The sequence below is a fragment of the Drosophila tropicalis genome, unplaced genomic scaffold, assembly GCF_018151085.1.
Source record: "Drosophila tropicalis isolate 14030-0801.00 unplaced genomic scaffold, ASM1815108v1 contig_878, whole genome shotgun sequence".
Taxonomy (NCBI): Eukaryota; Metazoa; Arthropoda; class Insecta; order Diptera; family Drosophilidae; genus Drosophila; species Drosophila tropicalis.
This window is the reverse complement of record NW_027173374.1, coordinates 14,364,739-14,388,042: the sequence shown is the minus strand read 5'-3', so window position 1 is coordinate 14,388,042 and position 23,304 is coordinate 14,364,739. Positions and strand designations below refer to the sequence as shown.

General features: G+C 39.3%; 2 protein-coding genes across 3 annotated transcripts in view; one reads left to right on the top strand and one right to left on the bottom strand.

Moving 5' to 3' along the window:
- Positions 1–23,304, top strand: part of Atg16 (Autophagy-related 16) — a 69,555-nt gene that overhangs the window by 3,723 nt on the left and 42,528 nt on the right. The gene's annotated exons all lie outside the window — the stretch shown is intronic.
- Positions 1–23,304, bottom strand: part of Cad99C (cadherin-99C) — a 34,621-nt gene that overhangs the window by 5,491 nt on the left and 5,826 nt on the right. The window contains exons 3-7 of the mRNA XM_068301952.1: positions 15,285–15,448; positions 10,014–10,192; positions 9,736–9,858; positions 2,713–2,892; positions 2,555–2,620 (exon numbers count right to left, since the gene is read on the bottom strand). Of these exons, the coding sequence (XP_068158053.1) occupies positions 2,555–2,620; positions 2,713–2,892; positions 9,736–9,858; positions 10,014–10,192; positions 15,285–15,441 (705 nt within the window). The 5' untranslated portion in view covers positions 15,442–15,448. The remainder of the gene's footprint in view (positions 1–2,554; positions 2,621–2,712; positions 2,893–9,735; positions 9,859–10,013; positions 10,193–15,284; positions 15,449–23,304) is intronic.

Genomic DNA, 23,304 nt, shown 5'->3' with positions numbered 1-23,304 from the left:
TGGTCGTTTGGGAGATCGTTACCCACCCTACCTCTCTCTCTCTCTCCTCGGTGTGTGTTGAGAAAGTGTTGTAATGGTTTCTATTGAACCACCAACGTAGATGCTGCTGCTGGCAAAAGAAGAAAAAATTGTGATGTTTAATTCCATCACGTACATACATTTTTGTTGTAGCTCGCCTATATGTTTGTATGTACATAGTACAAGGAGAACATAACATTTTCCAAATCGTGCCCATGCTAGTCGTCTGCTAACCAGATTTTTATCGTGAATCATAACACAGTTTCACTTATAGTAGCTGTATGTGGGAGCCAAGCCACAACTGTTGCTTGTAATCAAAGTGATCGTGAGGCAAAGTTTTAAATGTTTTTAACAGGTACCCCAAATGCAGATTAACGATCAGAACAAGAACCTTCAAATATTTGTTTCCATCCCGAACAACAAGAACTAGAAGAGAGCGATCAATAGCAAAAGCATTTGGGTTTCTTTAGATATCGAATTGTCGATCAGATCGAAACTGTACTGAATTACTTCAAGTGGCAGTAATTCATAACTTTCATTGTCTTGCGCCTGTGGGTCATGTGCTGGTGCCGCATAGTTGCGAAAATTGCGCACGTCTTTGGCAAGAAAAGCTTATGCTTACACTCCACCCGGGAGTCGGAGTCTACCTTGCAGGCTACTACCCCCCTTACGTATGTACGTATATATATTTTTGTTTTGAGCACTTTATCGATTGCTGGCAGTTGTTGCCGTTTGCCGCCTGCGCCGCATGCTGCTGCTGAAATCAATTCGATCAAGCAACAAAAAGAGGCCTTTGCCAGGCTGAGGAGCCTGTTGGGCTTTTTTCACTGTACATACACTCTCAAGCCACACCACTTCTTTTTTCACGCCTTGGGTTATACTTTAGATTTTGATATTGAAAGTGGTAATGGCTCTCGAGTGTGCGCAGGCGTTGCAAGATTTTATTTTAACCATTTCGCTTTTTCTTTTTAGCTTGGCCAAAATGGTGTAAATTACAATTAGATGCCAATATTTCAGGCTAAGCTAAGCCAATTCACTTGGTAACTTGTTCTCTGTCTATGCCAAGAAAGAGATTATGCAAATCGTTAAATATGCAAACTCTCTCTCTCTATATATAAATGTTTCGATTGTATGTGTTTTGATTGCATTTGCATTTTACATACCTACGTATAGGTAATATAATTAAAACCGATTCTATTTAATGCCTTTTGCCAAACTCAATTTAAAATTATAAAAGACCATTTGCAGGCACTTTTGCCAGCCATCTAGTCGTCTAGTCAGCCAGTCAGTCATTCAAGCAGTCAGTCAGTTAGTCAATCGAGAGGGCTGGCCAGAGCTGGTTGCTGTTGCAGTTGCTGCAGCAGGCTTCCTGTTTGGCTTCTTCGGTAAGCTGATTTATGAAACGTGTTAAATTGAAAACGCCTCTTTATAATTTTTCTATATAAAAACATTATCTCAGGCATTTGCTGCAGAGTTTTGTATTGAGCTACTTCTACTTTGCGTGTTGGGGCCTTAGCAATGCGTGGGCCAAGCACCACCATGTAAATAGTCTCCAAGACAATCTAATTTGATTTATGTTTAATTATAGTCAACTGTAATGCAATTAAATGCTACTAGCCAAGACACTAGAAAATACAATCTACGAGTGTATGTACGGTATATAAAGTCTGCCAATTGGATGAATATATTGCTGACAGATGAATCAGCTGGCACCGTCAAACACTTTGGTTCTGGCTCCAATGCAGATGCTGTTGCTGTTGCTGTTGCAGTTGGTCGGCACACAATGCCGACTGGAGTCTGGAGAAATGCCAAACAGCCGACAAGCAAGCCGAGGCAACTGTTGGCCATAAACCAGGCAACCAAATGGCGGCCGCATCGCCAACGGTCAACGATGGTAACGGAGCTTGCTTATGTAAATGTCAAATAAATTCTTTTGAAATGTCATAAAGTGTAGATAAGGCGTTGCTAGCAACGACAATGCAAAACAAAAATCTAAACCATTCGCCCTCTCCCAACTTAGGCAAATCAATGCGTTTCCACAAGCAACAAAGCCACACATATAAACTGATTTGCAAAGAATGCACAACACAAACACACACACAAAGAGAGAATATCAGAAAAAAAAGAGTGAGAATAATATCGAATTTTGTAAGCAATTTTAAGCGATCTACTAAAGAGATCTCTCGTCTATCTCTATACCTAAAAGATGCTATGATCTATTTGTAGTGAAGAAGCAGAGAGAGAGGGAGAGGCAGAGATGAGAGGCCACTGAGTTACTATTATTCCTGATGACAGGCTGAACCGCAACCACAAGAGAAGCTACAAACATTCCCGACAAGCAGCCAAGCAATTGCGTTCAAGATTTATGGGCCATATACTGTTGCATGGCAAATTAATCCAGGAAGTGAATAGAATACCGAGTAGTGCGAGGGTAAGGGCTCTCTCCCTCCCTCTGTCTCTCTCTGACAGTTGGCTGATTGAAATATGGTCACCCAATACTGATTTCTAATTGATTAATGCTCAAAATGTCACTCACCGATGCCACAATGGTCAGATAATATCGCTGAATTTTCTCGTAATCCAAGGTCTTGGCCACAGTAACCTAGGAGAAGAAACGACAGATTGATATAAATCATTGTTAGTTGCGGGCAATCAATAGCTGGTATATATTGCTGGGCAATTGCAATAACTTACCTGTCCCTGGTGTGGAAATGATATGGCAAAGGTACCATAACCATCAGCGCTAGTCAGCTTCTCATCTTCGGTGGCATTGGTGCTGCCCTCGGCAATGAAGTATTCAACCAGGCCATTGACGCCGGCATCCTTATCGAGTGCCTGTATGTTGCGAAAGATTGTTGTGCCCACCGGTGTGCTCTGAAATCGTATATGAATGGTATGAAGGTATGATGATAATTTTTAGCAAAGCAAAAAGAGAAGCGCATCATCACTCATCATTATCATTATGTTTTAAGCTGCTGCTGACAGCTTTTGATTTCGAAGAAAATTATTACCATAAATTAAGGTTTCTATCGTCTTTTTTGCCATAATTTTACCCATATTAATGCCTAGTTCTTGTTGCTTCAAGCTACATATCTCTCTCACTCTCTCGGTCTGTCAAAAACAAAATGGCTAAAGCTACCAGGCCAACTGGCTTTGGGCCCCATTGGCAATCGCGGCAACGGCAACAGGATGATCAGCAAGTGTGGCCAAAGATTTGACAATTTTCTCACAAAAATGTTGTAAAAAAAGAAACGAACAGAAAAAATACCCAGTTCTTAGATCATGCCGCAAAATGAAGATAACTTTGACTTCTCGATGACCAAAAACAATAAAAACGATAATAATGATTGTTACCGTTTTGTAGCGTGCAAAAATTCTAAATACCAAAAATGGTAAGCACACGAAAATTGAAGCAGCAAGAGGCCGAAAGATACTAAACCGCACGGCGGACTGGAGGATTGGCGGAACGCCGGATCGGCAGACCGACAGACTGTCTGGATTTGCCATTGTTTTCTCAAGTCAAGCAGAACCGGTGTTTAGTCAGCTTCTTAGCTGGCAAAAAGATAGTTTGGGCGACAAAACCAAAACGTGCCCAACAACAACAACAGCAACAACAACAGCAACAACAACAGCAACAACAACTACAAAAAGTGCTGTTATGTAACGGGCGCAGCCTTTTACATTTACAATGTAGAGTGTTTGTATGCGTTTGTGTGTGTCCTCTAGGCCAGGTTAAATGCTGCTACTCACAGTCACAGTCACAGTCAGAGGCAGAGCGACCGATCGGCCTACCGACCGACCCATCCACAATCCCCCTTAGACTCAATCCTCACATAGAGCAAGGGCCAGGCCAGACATCCTCCACCGCCTTTGGCTTTGGCTTGGCCTGTCCCGGCTTGGCTTGGCTTGGTTTGGCTTGACTCTCTCTCCCTCTCATCTTAGCAAATAACTAGTCATTGTTTATTTGCTGAACTTTGCGATTTGTTCATGTGTCTCTGTGTGTGTATATGTATATGTATGTATCTGTGTTAAATGGCAAGCGCTGCAAATCGCCAAACAATTTTTCATAGGCTTTCCATTTTGCCAGCATTGTTGCAACTATCCATGTGTCTGTGTCTGTGTCTATGTGTGTATATGTTAAGCTTTTTCGGGTAAGGTGCAGCCCATTAATCAATCAAAAGGCCTTAGATCCACCAGATGCTGGTGGACGAAGAGCATGAGCATAAAGTTTGAATAGAGTTTTTGTAGAAAAAAGAAAAACCAAACTCCCAACAGTATTAAGATTTCCTATCATTTAATCAGTGGAAAAAAACCCAGAAATATAATATGAATGAACTTCATATGTGTCTGTGGAAAATGCACTGAAAAAAACCATTTGGCCAGAACTAAGTTTTCAGTTAAGTCTATACTAAAGAATTTTAAGGTAACACAAATTTTCAACGACATTCAAACCATACTTCTCTACTTTCTCCCCATGATGACATTCCCTTAGAAATTTTGTAAAATTTAAGAAGACGTATTATTTATTTAACTGTAGAGAATCTTAATGGCATTGCTTTTCGAACGGAAATGAAATAAAACTTTCCACACGTCTGAACTCTGAGTTCTTAAAAGAAAACGCAAGCCAATTCTGAAAATGAAAAGATAAAGATAGTTTTACATATGCCCACAGATTGCTTGTTTTTGACAAGTGTATGGCTTGAATGAATGTTTATGTGCCCAAAGTAAATTGTTGGGAAATGAATTAAGAACTCTATCACAGAAACAACTCAAAAACCAACTTGAAAACGCCAAAAACAGACCACAGACAGATGCAATGGCAAGAGGCAACACCGACGGAGATAACTCATAGCTTTAGCTAGCTGATGTTGTTGCTGTTGTTGCTGCTGCTGTTTGTGTTTGCTGTTGTTGTTGAAGTTAGCTGGTTGTTGTTGTTGGACGTTGTTTGTGGCACAACTCCCGCGCGGTTAAGTGCGATAAACATTTGTCTTGCGGGGGCCATCGTGCATCAGCATCATCAGGTTGAGGACCCAGGGACCCTGGACGTAGTCATCGTAATGTATGCAAACGGAACGTGATATACTGACTTGCTCTGTAAATATTTGCGGTGCATCTTGCAATTGTTTAAAATTGTTTATTTCCCTTTGTATAAGTGTCTGATGATGATGATGGTGAGTGTGTGTATGTGTGTGTGGGTGGGGGCACAGGAGATTGTTATCGGCAGCACGAAATTATTTGTTAGGCTTGCTCTAAACTCTATCTGCCCACCTCTCTCTTCCTCCACTCTATCTTGCTCTCTCTCTGCTGATCTTTCTCCTTTGTGGCATGCATGTGAAGCATCAGCCTTCTTCTACGTTTAATGAGCAGTCTGGTTTCTCTCTGGGGATATAATTTGAGCTTGTAATTGTAATTAAGTGGACGGAGTCGGCATAAGAAATTAAAAATTCCTTGCCACTCGTCCACATCTCCACATATGTATCCCTTGGGGGTATCGCCAAACGAGCTGGTTACGGCAAGTGCATACCAATTATATGCCCGTCTGATTGCAAGTGGTAAGAAAGACAACCATAGAAGGATCGCCAACTCAGTGGCAATACAATACACGTAATTAGTTGATTCAACTCGAACTTTGCTTCAATTTGGGTTTGTTCTTGCGATGACAAACAACAACAAATAAACATTTGTCACAGTTTTGCAAATTGCATATGCCACCTCGATAGCTTGTGCTCTCTCTCTCTCTCTCTCTTGGGGAAGGCTATCTAAGCCAGGCCATCATCAGGTTTTCAAAAAAGCACCCACTGAAAGCCTGTGACAGTCTCCCTACAACAAATAGCCAAAGAACCAAAACTGAATGTGCCTCAATAGGCCACTATGTCGCCAAAAGTACACACACACACACACACACAGAGACTCAATGAAGAGCGACCCATGATCAAAAGGCACTTGTACCCTACATGGCGCATGGCATAGAGGTCCAAGGAGAAGTCTTGCGAATCGTCGCCACGCAGCTTATGATAATGAAGCCCTGAAAGAGTGGAAGCCTAAGCCTAAGAATGGCCAAAAGAACCAAACGGCCAAAGCGTTCACAATAAACTGGAATTTGCCTTTTGCAATGGAATAGAATGGAGTGTTGATATTCATCTCTACTCGCATGGAACGACATACGTATATATGTATATATGTATATGTGAGTATGGGTTCAGTGGCGTGTCATCAAATAGGTTCTTCAAAAGGGGTTTCCTCATCCATTAAGTGGCTCTCAAAATTACACTCTTGATTCCTTGGCGGATTTTGATTTCTTTCTTATATTCAATAGACCCTTTCGGCCCTGCGCCTGAGTGCACATTCAGTGCGAAAGACAGAAGTGGGCGGGCAGGCAGGGAGTGTCTATGAGAGTGACTGCATTTTGTAGTGTTCTTGTCTGGCCATCTCCTCCAGCGCCATAGACGCAGACAAACGTACATTCATATATGTTCATAGGCTACATATATGTACACAACTTGTATGTAGTTTTCTCGCTACATTCTGCGTAATGAATTATTTATGATCAAAAATCCTCTCTATCCTTTTTTTTTTTTTTGTGGTTTTGGTTTTCGTTGGTGTCCATGCCGTCTGGTTCGACATATTCAAATTGCTTTCATATATCGCCGCGCCGCGCTTTGTTGCGTTGCATTGGGCTCTTTGGGATGGTTTGGCCATTGCAAACTGGCTATTGGCATGGAGGGATTATGCGAACACACAGACAGATAGTGACAGTTGGACAAATTTTGCAGCACACGTTTCGAATATTTCAAAACGACAAATATTTACCACGAATCCACCACGAGCCACAAGATGAAACCAGGGACGGACCTCTCTTTATGTAGATACATACATATAGTTTGTTGTTCTAATCAAAGTTTTGTTTAGTCCCCTCAAGCAACTCTATCTTGGCAGTTTAATTGGAATTTAAGCGCTACTTTTTATGCATATATCAGACATCTTTTGCGGCATAATAAATACATACATTTGGTTTGCTAGCTGGTCGACATTTCTTGTGATTTTGGCAAATTTTCATATGTTTCGGGGTCTAATCACTATGTCAAAAAAGAAAAAAAAAATGTTGGCAAACAGAAACCCGTACACAAACATACACATTTATTCCTTGGGATATCTTACTTCAAATGTTAGTCGAACTTATTCATTTTAAACATTTTTCATGATCTCTTCAAGATTTGGTTATGCAAAAGCATTTTGCGGGGGTATCGTAGCATGGCATGGCATGGCATGGCTTCCTTTCTGGTTAAACAAAAATTACGCCAACTCTTTTTCGGCCCAAGTCGGAAAATGTTGGCATGCAATGCAATGGAAAAAAGCTTAACTCAGCCCAACTGAATCTTGATACTTGGCAGGCGTCGTGAAACAGGTTGTAAAGCGAAACTTTTGACAATTGTCGTTGAACGGTTTTTCGCCAAATTTGGCAATTCAGACATATATAAACACATCCACACACACACATACATACAAACATATATTTGGTTTTGCGCAAAATGCATATAAATATCTTTAACTACTATTGGTTTGTTGTTTTTGATTATTTTGCAATTATATTGCCATTTATTTAGCCATATTAATCCTTAAATACGCCGCCTCATCATTTTACTACAGGTTTTGCATTAAGGAAACCAATACCCAAAGCATGTGTCTGTGTGTGTGTAGGTATCTTTTTGGCTAACACCTCGTCTGGCCAACAATTCACATTCAGCCAAGCTGAGTTGCATATTTTGTTGTTTCTGTGCAAAAGAAAGTTTTGCATAACTTTTTTAAATATTTTACTAGCACTTGCAATTGCAACTACTTCCTGCTTAAAAAAATATTGTTTTTAATTGCGGTTGAATAATTAACATAAGCAGTTTTCCTATTTATTTTTCTCGCTATTCTATAAACTAAACATTCGAAGAAAACAAATCCGTTAAGCTATTTAATTTAATTATTTGTTTAGTGTTTTCTTTTTACGATGACACTAAGTTAAATACTTGGCTTAGCCAATTGAAACGATTGCAACTAATAGATGTAAAAACGTTTCAAGAAAAACTTAAATTTATTACAAGTACTAGATTTACTCGGTTTTATTTTCAATTCCTCTCTTCTTTTTTATGGCAATTGCCAATTAGTTATGTTAGAGCCCTCGTTTCTTATGGCCATCGGTCCATGAATGAATGGCAAAAATATGGCACATGTCTGTAATTAAATGTTTTAACAGAAATTTTTGTGGCCACGTTGGGGCGTTGATATACACTTGGATAGGCTTTTGTTGTCGGATTTACTTGATCTTCTGGAAATTCCTTTGATCCAAAACGAAACGTACAAACAAAGCCAACTAAAGTTGGTCTTTGTGGCCCATTGTGTTGGCCACGATGTTGTTTGATATTTTCGTTATTGTTTGTGGCTTAAAAGCTGTTTATTTCCAACAACGCCCACCCATAATTATTTACAGGTGATGCTGGTGTGGATGTGAATGATGATGTGAATTCTTGACCAATGTCGTAGGCAGAAATGGTCCACCTGTTGTTGGTCTTAGCCGTCATAAGTTGGGTTGCTTTCTAATATGTCCCCACTGGCAGTAATTGAACGTTAATAGTTAAAATAAATAATTAACAAACCGGCAATGCACTTGTTTTTTTCGTTTGGTTTAGTTTTATTGTTGTTTCTGTTTTTGCTGATCCAGTTGTTGTTGCCTACCACATGAACATGTTGCATCAACATGCGACAAGGAGGACAACACACACAGAGACACAACTGCCTGTCTGCCACTTCATTAGTGACCAACTAGTATGTCGCTGTCTCTTGTCTCATGTCTGCTTCGTCGTCGTCCGTCGTCGTCGTGATAGTTGCGGAAGCTTTGTCCATACACCTGACTTTCTGTCTGTGTCCATTAAGAGGCAAAAGCCAATTGCATTTTTTGTTTTTTATGTCAAATGGTTGGAGAGTCTGCAAGAGTTGGCGATCGGCCATTTGGCAATCAGCGAAAATGAAATACAAATATGCCATGCAATGCACCGGGCTTAAACTTCATGCCTCTCACCCAGAAAAAGAAAAAACAACACTGAACACACAGAGGGGGGCGTTTGTTTGAAAAGCTAAAAGGATAATCAAAATCGTATTGTCTTACGTTCCTGCACGTCAAGAAACGTGATAGTGTCACTTCCAAAATGCTCTTGGTCTTGGGGTGAAGAAAACTATGTAAATTACATTATATGTGTGTATGTATGTATGTATGTGCCTCACTCAGATGCCACTTCTCTGATCTCAGTTAGATTGTTATCATCCACTACCTGTAACTACCTGTTCTTTCTCTTAACTTCTGCTTTCCAATCAATTAAAAGTGGGAGAAGAATAGGAGACAGAGAGAGAGACTGTTAGTGAGGGGGTCTATAAATAATGGTTGTAAAATATATCCCCTCCCTCTTTACTTTCTGACTACTCTTTTACTGACTTCCAAATGATTTAATTGCTTTCTAAAATGGACAATTGTTTTTCTTTCTTTCTTAATTGGCGATTCTAGCTCTGGCTGACTCTAGCAGACATCGACATTGTTTCAGTTGCGTTTTGTGCCATAAATTGATGTTGCTTGGCGGTAGTGAAAGGCAGCGGATTTAAGTATACTATGTTCTAGTTGTCTATTCGAAAATATTCGATATATGTAGATGTAATTTATTGTGCGATTGATGCTCTTACCTCGGGCACAGTCACCTCGTAGGGTGTGTTCATGAAACGTGGCGCATTGTCATTAATATCAGAGACTCGCACAATAATCGGAATGTTGCGCTTCTTATTCGTGGTGCGAACGGTGCAGGATACCTGAAATGAATTGCCAATGTGCGATTATGTGGCGGGATTACTCACTCGCACTCTATCCAATTATGGATAGACTTGCAATATCGTCGTCCTCCTTCTCCTGCTCCTCTCGATTCTCATTCTCTCTCTTCATTCTCATTCCTCGCTTTCTTACTTACCTGAAACACAATGTGACTAAGATTCTCCTCATCGCGATCTAGTGGCTGGAGTAACTGAAGTTTTTTGCCGTTCAACAGGAACGTCGGTTGCCCCTTTGGGAAGACTAAATCGAGAGCAATTTCCGTGTAGGGATCACCATAAATTGGTAGTTCGGGCGGTGTAGTAGCTTGTCCAATAACTGTAAATGTTCAAGCCAGGCCAAGGCAAGACGACAAGAAGAAACGAAGAAAAGCATAATTTAAATATAACAAAAATTTTCACATTTTATGTCCATTTTAATTGGTCATTATTAACTTAGTACTAGGTAGTAAACAGATTAGGCATACACAATCTTTTAGAGACACAGACAGAATAAAAGAGAGAGAAAGAGGGACTAACCCAAAATGCATGGACATTCCAAGAAGATTAGTTTCTAATTTGCAAAAAGAACTCCAGTCAGCACGAATAAGAAAATGCAAAAAAAAAAAAAAAACTATGGCAGAAACAAATGCATTTGGAGGCCTTTCTCTTTGCCTTTGTTTTTGGGGTCAAGCGGTAGTCCGGACTTCTGAAATATTGTCATACTGTAGCGGGTAGCAGCAAGTAGCAGCTGCTGCTGCATTTTATGTAGAAAGTGCGATACAGATATTGCATAATATTCTTCCCCTTTCTCTATCTCTCTCACTGTGTCTCTTTCTGTAGGCAGAGATTGCTCTGTTTTTTATGTGGCCATGTTCCGGCATTGCGTTACCACCTAGAACATCCGCGTCTAGTCACAGTAGCTAACTTGGCTTTTAGCATTTTTTCGTTCGTTTTTTTGTCGACTTTATCGATTGGGGCTCAGCAGGATCAGAAACCTAGCTGGCTTTAAGAGAAGTGAGCAAGAGAGAGGGGGGACGAGGGCAAAGCAAAACTGTTTGGGGCATGTACCTTCATTTCGACTTGTTCTTCTTCTTATGCCTCTTCTACTTGCAACACATAGTTTAGGCTTGGGCTGTGGCCGCTTGTCAGCCATTCGCAGGCATTCTGGACCTTTTTTTGCCTTCTTCCACGTACACGTAAGTTATAATTATGGCGTGGCAACTTTTGTACTTTGAGTTTTATGTTCTTGAAGTTGAGGTTTGTCTCACAGATTACACACACACACACACAGACACCGACACACATGAGCTAGTGTGTTGCATGTTTCCGCCTCTTCACTGCCGTGTTTAGTTTATCTCTTTGGGCTAAAGCATCTGCCAGAGTTAAAAGTGTAAAAATTGTTCGTGCTCATGTTTGCTTTATTGTTTTCTTTCCCCAGAACTCATACCAAATTGGTCTAACGTTAAGTGTAATTGTTTGTATATAAAAAAGTAAGAAAAATTCTTAAAAGAATTTAAGAAATTATGGGACCATCATCTCTTCCCAACTGTTCTTACTGTTGTTGTTGTTGTTGCTACTTGTGCTTGCTACCGGTATTTGTCCAGGATTAAAGACAGTTTCTCTTTGGTTTTAAGGCCAAAAGATAATTCTGACATGAGGCTTTTCATTTGGTTACCACTTTTCGATGTCAACAACATGATGATGTCGTTTGATTGGTGTTGAAATCGAGTAAAAAGGAAATTGAAAGGAAACTGGGCTGTGCATGAAGAGGTAGTCCATTGTACTTACTAGCAATAAAATGTCTGGGCAAACTAATGGCAACTAATGTCAGGTAATAAAGTGCACTTTGTGTGCCCAAGAAGATGCGGCACGGCATTGCTGAAGACGAAGACGATGCCGATGCCGATGCCTTGGACATGGGTTTTCCGTTTTGGCTCTTTAGCTGCTCTACACATGTTTAATGCGATTTGCATCAAAAACGCCTGCTCCGAGACTGCAACTGCAACTGCAACCAGGTTGCAGTGGAGCCTATTAGCGACGACACAAGACATGGGGCGACTTGAAACAATTTTATTATAATGAGCGCTTTGGCAGCAACGGCAACCGAAGCGGCAGCAGCAGCAGCAGCAGCAACTGTTGAAAAGTGTCTATTAAAAATTGTGAAAAATAAAAGGGCCGGTAGCGAAAAGCGAACAAAAAAAAAAAAAAATGTTCCAAGAAAATGCTGCTGCTAAAAGGCGCATAAAAACACACTGAATTGTGGCCAAGATAGGCCAAAAGCATATTTAAGTTAAGGTGAAAGGAAAGCGAGAGGGCGTAGAGGAGAGTTTCGCGCTATGCCATCAAAGTCAAAGTTGTCGAAGACTGCTGTTGCGCCTAATGAAGCCAGTCAACCCAAGCCAGCGGGGAAGGTGGAAATAGGAAGGATGAGACGAGCGGACAGTCAGACAGATAGACGGACAGACGGAGGAACGGACATACCGGGCCACAAAATAATGTTGTAAGCAAAAGGTGGTATATTTTGTAAGCCGCCTCTTAGGGCAGACATCTTGATTGTTTATGCCCAACAGGCAGAAGAACAACTAACACTAAAAAGAAGAGTGGCTGCTGCTGCTGCTGTTTCTGGCTGGTCAATGAAAAGGTTCCTCTTCAGCTGACACTTTGGGGGCTGCCGATGCGAACGGCGAATGGCGAATGGTAAAGAGCCCCTTCCCCCCACGATTCCACTCATTCAAATGCCGCCGCCTGATAGGCAACACTTTCGATTGTTGTTGGGCCTTTTATTCGATTTGTTAATGCAACTTCATCACCTGGACAAAAGGGCAGCGGCAAAGTGCGTTTTGCGTTTGATTGTAAGACGAGTGTGAGAGAAGATTACATGCAAGATTTGTAAAGATTTTTTTGTTCGTCTTCCCTCTGCTGGATGATGATGAAGAATCCGGTCATAAATCTTAAACTTACAGAAATTGTATTTATTGCTCTCGCTAGCGATGTGTGCGTGAATCGAAGGGGTTAAAAACAAAATGTCTTTATTGCGAGATGGCTAATGTTTTTCGAATCACTTGAAGTATCAGATTCAATCCAGCTAATAGCACGCAGATAGCTCTCTTGTCCTTCATCTTAAATGGTAACTAACGAGTTTCTCTCATAAATAATTTGGGTAGGCGTCAGGATGTGTTACATGTACATCCTGTTTTGGTACTTTAATTGGCTTTCCAATTGCCAGGCCAGGACTTGGCTGAGGAAAAGGTAAAACCTAGGCGAAAAACACGTCCCCATGCGCTCTAATTTACTCTTCAGGCCGTCAGGCAGCAGCAGCACTAGGATGGGGGAATAAACGTTGGCAAGTAAAGCTAGGCCAGGCAAACATATAATTGCAAGTTGTCGACAGTTTGGACCTTCTCAAAATGAAAATCGCCACGTCGGAGGCTAATGAATATTAACGAGCATTTTGCAACTGATGTCTTGGCGTTTCTATGCCGCACAATTAATGATAATACTTTGAAAATTTGCATTTACGCCACAACGAACGGTACGGTAAGGTGACAACAAAAGGTTGCTCAACATGTTGATATAATTGCATTTGTGCGAGCAATCATAAACCATCATCATCCCATCATTCCGGTAAGCGGATTCAAACATGAGTTGCCAGTTGCCAGATGCAAGTTGGAAGTTGCTGCCTGTTGCCGGCTGCCTGTTGCAAGTTGTCAGCTAGCAAGGGCCGTAAAAATCATTGATAATGATCCCATGACAGTTGCTGTTGCTGTTGCTTTTGCTATTGCTATTGCTATTACTGTTGCTGTTGCCTCGGCAATTGCAATTATGTGTCCGCTATATAAACATAAACTCAAACTTCAACTTAAAGTACAGTTGAAGCCACCATGATGGTATCCCAAAACCCAAACAGGGGGATCCGGTCCAGGCAAAAGTATTAAACACGGGAGAAATCGACTCTCTGTGTGATCGGTAATGGCAAAAATTGAAATGGTAATTGCTGCTAGGCAAAAAGATCGTTTACTGTGCACTTGTCGCCATTGCCCGAGTATATCTCTCTCTTTTTCTTTATCTATCTCCATCTCACTCTGTGGTTTTTATTCCTTTTGTTGCCCGACAGCAATGAAAGTTGAATGCCTCGCGTGCTGATCTTTTGTTGAAGACTTTCGAAAGAGGGTCAGACATTCCCCCCCGCCAAAAAAAAAAAACCCCAAAAATATCATCGAAAAACTAGATAAAGATGGGCGCGTGAGAAGATGAAATTGTATTACGTCTGATCGATGGTTGCAACAAACATTCATCCACATGTGGCTATTAAGATACATACGCGTGTATATTGTGTCGTTGAGAGCATTTCCGCCTGCTTAGACGCTGTCCACATGCATATATAATCATGGGGTATCAGCATTTCAAGTTTACCATGCCAGACCCCACACAATAGCCCATTCGGCCGACCAACTTGTCCAAAGTCAAATGCTCGCAAGAATACGGGCATACGCAAAGCAAAGCAAAGCAAACCAAGTCAAGACCAAAAACCAAAACCTTTGCCTGACCAAAGACTGCGTATTGGTATGCAATTTAAGCATCGCTCCAACTCCATAAACTGAACGCCTTTCGGCTTTGGTTTTTTTTTTCTTTTTGTTGTACCAAGACCAAGGAGAACACAAATGGTTTGTTGAAATTGCCATTGAAAGGCAAGGTAACAGGCAACAGGCAACAAGAAGACATGCAACTGGCAACAGGCAACAAGAGGGCCCACAACAACATGATGGTGATTCATTTATTGTGGGTTAAAATTACTACAGGATGCTGCCAGCTATTTTTCGATCTGTGGCCAGAGACTGAGACTTAGACTCTTGTTGCGCTTCTTGATGGTGTTTGTGGCCGTTGCCGTTGCCGATGCAGTTGCCATTGCCGTTGCAGTTTTGCTTTATAGATGCTGCAGTTGTTGTGGCGTTAGCCAGCAGCTCCTTGCTGCCATTTTTATTCATTGCAAAATATCTAAGATAAGTTCATTTTCCTCATCTCCACACACACACACATCGACTCACGCAACTGGCTGTCATTTTCTGCAATCACCCTCACCATCATCATCATCATCATCCTTTTGCCCATTATCATCATGTTCTGCTCTGGGCTGGCGCTAAATGTTATTTAACCGATGTGTGCGTTAATACTACCGATATGTACTTATGGTATCGTATGTTCGTCGTATGTGCCTGGGAGACCATTATCATCTTTGATCTATTGGCTCTTGCGAAAATTGTGTTTTCATCAGAGTTATACTCATTATTATTACAACTATTATTATTATTGGCCAATTGGCAATTTGATCATGATTAATTGAGTTGGCAAGCCATAGCCATAAATATATTTAAAACTAGGTACGTAGGTAGGCAGTTGCATAGATGCATAGGTAGGACATATCTACTCACAATTTCCACGACTCTCTTCTATATCCAATATAATATTCGTTTGACCAGTTTCCACCTCGCACATTTGGGATTTGCCCAATACGGCCGATGTCAGCAGTATCAATAGTCCCAAAAATCCAAGCCGAAGCTGTCGTGTCTGTGGACTGTGTCTTGCCATTTTTGTACTGCAATTAAAACAGATATAAAAAAATGTTGATTTAACAAATTGTTTCAAGCCAAAAAGATTAATCACAAATATACTAAATTGAATAGCCACGTTTCTATTAACAAACTGTTGGTCTATTACAGAGGTTATCTTATTATCCAGATGAATTAGAAGATAGTCATGATCCAATAATTGTTGACTTAAATACCCGAATCATTAAATTAACTTACAAACTTTGTAGGAAAACTATGAAATTAAATGAATTCATTAAAGGCAACGGCAAGTAAAGCACAAGTATATTTTATATTTGTTTGTGCCTTATGTACTTATAATTTTTATAATAACTATATTCTGACTAGATTATAATTTAAGAGAATTGTTAAATGCAAAACTGAATGCCAATTATCCTTGCGACTAAAAGAAGGACACGACTATAAATTGAGTGACCTGTGACTCGTAATATTATGATTTAATGAAAGTATATTGCCGAACAATAATGTGATCATAAATTCATAGTTTTATTGATGCCATAGAGCTACTTTAATGAGTCGGAACCTCTTCGATCATTATCATTATTAAGTTAAATTTTTGTAATCTAGACTTAACAGTTTAGCCCAAGGGTATTGATACTTCGTCTTATATATGTAATTAAAAGAATTTTCTTCAATACTTTATTTCTTTTTTGATGTGTGTTTTCGTGCATGATTGTCGGCCACCATAATAAAAAAAAAGAAAAAACAAAACTTGTCAGACACATAAGAAAAACGAATTAAAAAGTAATAAACTAATGTTATTCTGGCTTGCTTGCTCAGCCTATTTGATTGGAATTTTAATTATAGCTATCTATGCCTATAAAAAAGGAGAGAAAGAGAGGCATGGAGTTGTTTTTTCGAGTTTTTTGTTGGTTAAATTCAATTTTAGGCTTTAATTAAAGGTCAAAATTCTAAGCCAAGTCCGATTGTGAGTCAGGCAATTTTTGGTGGTTAACCACAAAGAAACATTTAACGGCACATCAGGGAGAATAAAGAAGGCATCAGGCATCCATGGGTTTTATCATAGAAAGCGATTCGGGGTTTCGCCTTCATTTCCATTTCCATTACCAAACACCAACTACACTTGGAGAAATATCTGTACATATAATTTTGAAGTAAAATAACTATTATTTTCGATATTTTCGAATCATAAAGAGACAACTACCTTAGTAAGTGGCCAACATATTCTTTGTTTTCGACTGTAAATGTTTAAGTAAAAATGTGACTGAACTATGCATTTCTGCCTGTGGTGTAATTTGAATGGCTTAATACCCTTTTTGTTTATGTGTAGCCCCATTTGACTGCCCATAAACAAAGAGTTCAACTTTTTTATATATTTTTGTTTTTTATTGTCTTGTTCTCAATTTAAACGGTCGTAAAGAGAACTGTGATCGATTTTAAGTTTTTCCAAGTGTAAAAGCGCATGCAATGTTGGTTAAGCAAAGCCCAGCGAATTGGCCAAGTTGTTGGTGAATGCCTTCTAAAAGTAGCTGCTTATACAAACAGCGACCTGGCTTTGCCTTAAATGGTGTGATATCAATATGCAATAAACATTTAAAACGAACTTGGCGTTGTTTTTTTCGTTGCCGTTGTCTACGCGCTTCTCTTTGGACTTTTGTTTTGTTTTTTTTCTTGCTCTGTCTGTTGGTTTTATTTTTGTTTTTCTTATTTCCTTTTTCCACTGCAAAATACTTATGCACATATATGGTCATGTGGAAATCTTAGATGCGAATTTTCTATCTCTCTACAGCTATTTGTAAACGTTTCTGCAGAGATGCAGCGTATCCCACGTATGGAGTTGGGTTTTCTTATTTCTCTTTTTATTTTTTTGGACTTTTCACACTTTGTATTGGCTGGGCTTGGCTGGTAATTAAAGCGCAGGTTACCAAAAAACAAAAAATAAACTAACAGCTACATAAATATGTATCTCTATAGCCTAGGACTAGAACGAGTACCATTATAGAGAGCTGCCGCAGCAGTCGCTTTGTGAAAATCGTGCAAAGCATCAAGTGGCACAAAACTTTTTCGGGCCATCGTAGTGAAAAGTTCACCAAAACGTGCCACAGCCACATTCCACTTCCAATTGCCACATAGACTGTGATAGAAAGAGAGACAGAGCGAGTGAAAAAGACAGAGAGAGAAAGAGTAGAAAAATGAAGAACGAATGCTACTACCCAGCAAGCTGCAACTGTGGCGGCGGCTGCTGCTGCTGCCAATAGATCAGGTGTACAATTTACTGCCAGTTTGCCCACCTCATCAACGGACGGGAATGGCCGACTGCCAACTGCCGACTCTATGCCTCTTTGCCTCCTGTGCCAGTCTCTATAGCTCTCTGGACTGGTTGCTGGCTGCTGCTGCTGCTAAAATACAGTTAGAAAAAAGTATCTTAAAGCCACTTCTTGTGCTATCCCTAAGCTGTGTTCTTCTGTTTAGCTGCCGTTTCGCTAGCTACATCCGCTAGTGAGTAAGTATTACGTTACCCCCCAATGGCAGAGCGGCCATTACTTTTTTGGCCCAAACCAAGCCGCCTAGTCGCATCTGCTGTTCGCATCTGCAAAATGAACTTGATATTTATGCATGATTTTTGCAATTTAGGCTTACGTCCAAGTGACTGTGGCTATATCTCTGTGTATGTGTGTGTGTGTGTGTTAGCGGTTAGGTTTCAGTTCCTGTCTCCCGTCCATAAACAATTATATACATATTATATTGTATATAAGTAATAGTTCATGTGAAGAGTGTCACTGGCTACAAAAAGGGGGGGGATTATTATTGTTGTTTTTGTTGCTTTTCATTGTTTTTCTTTGCTTTTCTCTTCTGTTGAGTGATTGCAGTTAATTCTGTTTGATGACGTTCATGATGAGGCACATTTTTGTTATTATTATTATTTGTCGTCCAAGAGGAATGCAGCATCTCTGAGAAGGAAGTAACTTTTGCCCTGCACATATCACATGTATCGTCTCACTGTCTGTCGGTCTGTCTGTCCGTCTGTCTGTCTCCATAAACACATCTATTTGTGTATCTCTATTAATGACGAGCGATTGCGCGACTGGTCGACTGGATGACTGGATGACTAGATGACTAGCTGACTGGATGACTGTCTGTGCCAGCACTTAGAGACATGCCGAATGACGACGAATTTTCTAGCCATGAGATCTACATTTCTTTGGTCCAGTTCTTGGACTCACTGAATCAAAAACCAGTTAATGGCAATGGCAACAGCGATGGCGAAGGCGATGATGGTGATGGTGATTTTTACCGTCGCAATCTATTTCAATTGCAGTTTCCACTGGTCCACTGGTCCACAAGAATGGCCTGCTGTGCTTTTACCGTTAAATTATGATTGCATACTGCAATATGCCTCATGCCAGGCTGCACTTGAGCTCTGGCACTGGGCGAACATCAACATGGACCATGCCACAGACATCCTATATAAAAACAAAGAACAACAAGCTTCTTGCCATAACAAACACATTACATTGCAGTAAATATTTTATCTCTATCAAGTATCACGTACAGAACAGTCTACACCTTTTTAGCCAATGATCGCATACCACCATAAACTATGTAAATAAACCTAGCTAAATATTCAATACTAATTGCAAGTGCAAATCCTGAAATCAACAGTCGTTGGTTGGGTTTTCCTTATTGTTACCAGAGATTTATGCTTGGCATTAAATACAGGACACTTGAGTCATAACGAAATGATTGATTAAAATTATAATTGTTTAAAAAGGCGTTTTAAACCCTCTAATTGAAGGACTATCCTTCATTTGTTACCAATTCTACCTCAGCATGGCTGTAGTTTTAAACCTTCGACTTGATTTGCCTTACAACTTTTTTAAACTTTAGTTCGATGTCTGATATTCTTCTATATAAACCTGCTACCAACATTTCGGGTTTTTGTTAATTAAAAAGTTAACAAATTTGGCTTAATAAATTCCTTTGAAATTGTACTTTTAAACGATGTTTGCGTTGTTTGCTTCCAAGTCTTGCCATTTTTGGAAGAATATCAAATACAAATTGCAGTTAAGACAACGAAACATAAAAAGGTTTGAAATCGAGTAGAATTAATTCTTCACATCGCAATGACCCAAGGCCAAGAAAAAAGCTTTTGTGTGTGTATCTCCCTCTCTGTCTTTGTCTCAAATTACATGGTAAAAATGTTAAATACCATCCAAAAAGGCAAGTGCCACAAAGTCTGGCTTTGGCCAAACAAGTGAATTGTTGCATTACAGGTACAAAACACACACACACACACAGACACACACACATATGAATACATATACTTATAGCCACCTGAAATATCAAAGATCAAAGTGCAGTTTTTCATTTTTTTTTTTTTTTGTTTTTGGCAACTAAATTTATGGAGTCGGCTTATGAAACAGTCTTTCCATTCCATTCCAGTAAGAAACACGAATTTATACATTTATACATTTATACATACATTCTGGGTATGGGAGATATAAAATTTCGTCACAATGATATAGACTATCATGATCCGGCTTAATGATATTGTCTGATGTTAATATACACACATATATGCAACATATTTGTACGTGACATTCATTTGAAACAACGTATTTTGACAACCTTATGATGTTTCTTTATAAATTGCTCTTTGGCGTTTCCCATCTTTATCGGTCTTTTTGAGTATGTTATTTGAATTTTTCTTCTGACGCGGTACGTTCGTGACATACGAAATAAACAAACACACCCTATAAACGAAAAACAACAACAATGATCCAACAACAAATATAACGAAGATACCAAAACATATTTTCTGTGTATATACTTTATGGCCAAGATCTCATCATCATTTTTTTCCGAACACATTTCTTGTTTTGTATTATTATTCAACTAATTCTAAACGGTTATGGCTGCCAAATTCGTAGAGAACGTGGGAAGGGAAGCACACAGAGTTTGAGTTAATAACAGGCGTCAAAAGGCGATGAATACAAGTAGACAAAAAGTTTTTGTCTAAGCTAATGGGTCGAGTTTTGCCTGTTTTGATGATGCTTAGTACGACGAGTTTAAGCGGAAGCATAGAAACCAACAACAAAGACAAATAAAAGAACTTCATTTGAATTTTAACATTTTAAGCGGTCTATCTAGTTGGTCTTAACTAACCACGCTCACACTTGTGTATGGCACGTGGATAATGAATTGAAGGGGTCAAAAGTTACGGCCCCATAAAAGGTCTGCACATAAATTCCTTATATACTATTCTGATCTCATTAGGGTAACTCCCTGTGCTCAGATATTTTTAGAGTGCACATTTATTGCTTTTCGTAGAATTGATATGCCAGTTTACCTTTTGGTATTTACTTACATTTTTGTTTTATTTATGTATTTTCGCTCATCGTCGTCGTAGTCGTTGTCGTCGGTGAATCAAAAATGTTGATTTCATTCAATCAACAAAATGATGCGAAAACAATCGCTGGCACGCACTGATCGATAAGTGATCAGCCGTGTCCAAATATGGTTACAGAAGACAACGAGTCGTCGTCGTTCAGTCACACCGATCTTCAAGACTTCGAACTCTCTAGCCAACTAGCTCTGACTTTGGCCCCGACTCGAGTGAGTTTCACATTGAAGATCGCCTTTGTGCACGCTTTTTTTGCTTTTCATTTCTTTTCTTTTGTCCGACCAAGTATTTACACATTTACATACAATTTACACGCACTGCATGTGTAAATAAGTAGGCACTGCCCCCTGTCAATAAAACAAAAATTTAAAAACAAAAAGCACATAAAAAATGCCAAAACGATCTGGCTAACCGATTGCGTTTAGAATACCCTGCCCTCACTTCCTCTCATGATATTCCTTTGACATAACCAAAAAGGCTGCAAAGTAAGAATACAAATTAGCGATTAGATAAGACCCACTGACTAACTCTAGCTAGTTAGTTAGTTAGTCAGCTACATTTCTTGCTTATAATTAACCGGAAATTTTATATCCCGAAAAACAAAAAAAAACTTTAACCGAATGTGCCAAACTGGTTTGCAAAACACAAAGAGAAAAAAAACACAAAACGTAAGTCCAAGAAACGCAATGAATGTTGCTGCTGGGTGCTATTAGAAACCTGTTGCCTACTGATGCTGTTTCTCCAAAAAAAAAAAACCAAGAAAACAAAAATAAAACTAAACACAAAATAAAAGCCAAGATTGAAATAATGTTGGCTGCTTGTGAATGTGGCACAATGTGTACCTAATAAATTGCCATGGCATAAAATCTGAAGAACTAATGGAATGCGGGCGAATTTTGCCTTACATACACATAAGTCTCTCTCGCCCTCTCTATCTCTCTCTCTATACCAATATACAAATCGGGACACTCGAAAAAGCGAAAAAACCAAAACAAAAATGCACTCAAAACGGTTACAATTCAATTGCTGGAATGTATCATATGTACATATCTATATATCTATGTATCTATCTATCTAGTTAGATATGTATATGTAATTCATTTGCTCAATATGGTTCTTGTGACATTTGTAACATTTTCGGTGCTGAAAAAACCGTAAAAGAAGAAAAATTCAACTCATTTGGCCTACTTTTCATTTGAGGAGACGTGCAAAACTTGTGGAAAACTTCCACAAATTGTTATGTCTTGGTCATGAAATTTAAATAAAAATTTTATAAATATTCTATGAAATTTTTATGGCATTTAAATTACACCTGGTTTAGGGCTTACCAGCAGTTTATGACTATATATGTATATATATATTCACTATTCCAAGTAAGATGAGGAGGCCTTAAACTCGGTGTTTCAGCTGTCAGTTAGTTTACTAATGAAAAATATGATGGAGAGTTAAATTTCAAACGCTGTCTAGACAGGGGCGTATCAGGGGTTAACCAAAAATAAAATGCAAAACAAATATAAATACATGACCCTAATACACGCCAATGAAGTGATGAAAAATTGGCTTAAACTCTTTTGCCTTTATAAGCTTAGAGATTTTGCTGTCAAACTAGACTCGAGAGTATTTACTTTAAATTCTTTCTTTGTATGATAAAACATCAATTAAAAAGTATTTAATTGAGAAAAAAAATTTGAAATAAAAAAACTCCTAATGTCTTTAATGGATATACTTGTTATGGCAGATTTGCTGCCATTGATTAGAAATTGGTTACACCCATGCCAAATCGGTGTGTATCATCATCAGTTGAGTGTTTTTGTGGTTTGTGTGGTTTTGTGATGGGATTATAAACTTTAGATATGTGGTGGTGGATATGTACATGCATATGTTGGTGCCTTCACCTCGACTCTGAAAACAACCGCAGTTTCGCCTGTACGTACTTGACAAAACCCATCAAATCTCATCATGGTACATCAGTTTTCACATATTTTTCGATTAACCGATGAGAAACACATAGGGTTTAGGTTTGAAGACATAAACCGAAGGTAAACCACAATAATGTATGCATTACTTATGTTTATCTATGACTAATGGCAGTTGGGTTTGACAGAAGTCATTGAACCTGAGGCTATTTACATACATATGTATGTCTATATATATAGTTGGTATCTGTAAATGGCTTCTCTAATATTTACCATGTCAATTTTCATTGGTAATTCACAAACGAAGAAGAAAACGTTTAGAACCATTCGCTATGTCGGAGCAAACGTGAAAGCAGACAGCCAGATTATGTCTAAAACGAAAAAAAAAAAACTATCTGAGGAGTACAATGTCATTGTGTCGTCATTAACGCCAGACAGAATTCGAGATGGAGTCAGTCAGTCAGTTGCAGTCGTCATTCGGTGAGTCTTGTCGTCTTCATGTTGAGAAATCTTTCGGAGAGAAACGTGACTGACAAAAGGGCAAGAGATGAACGTTTTGGGT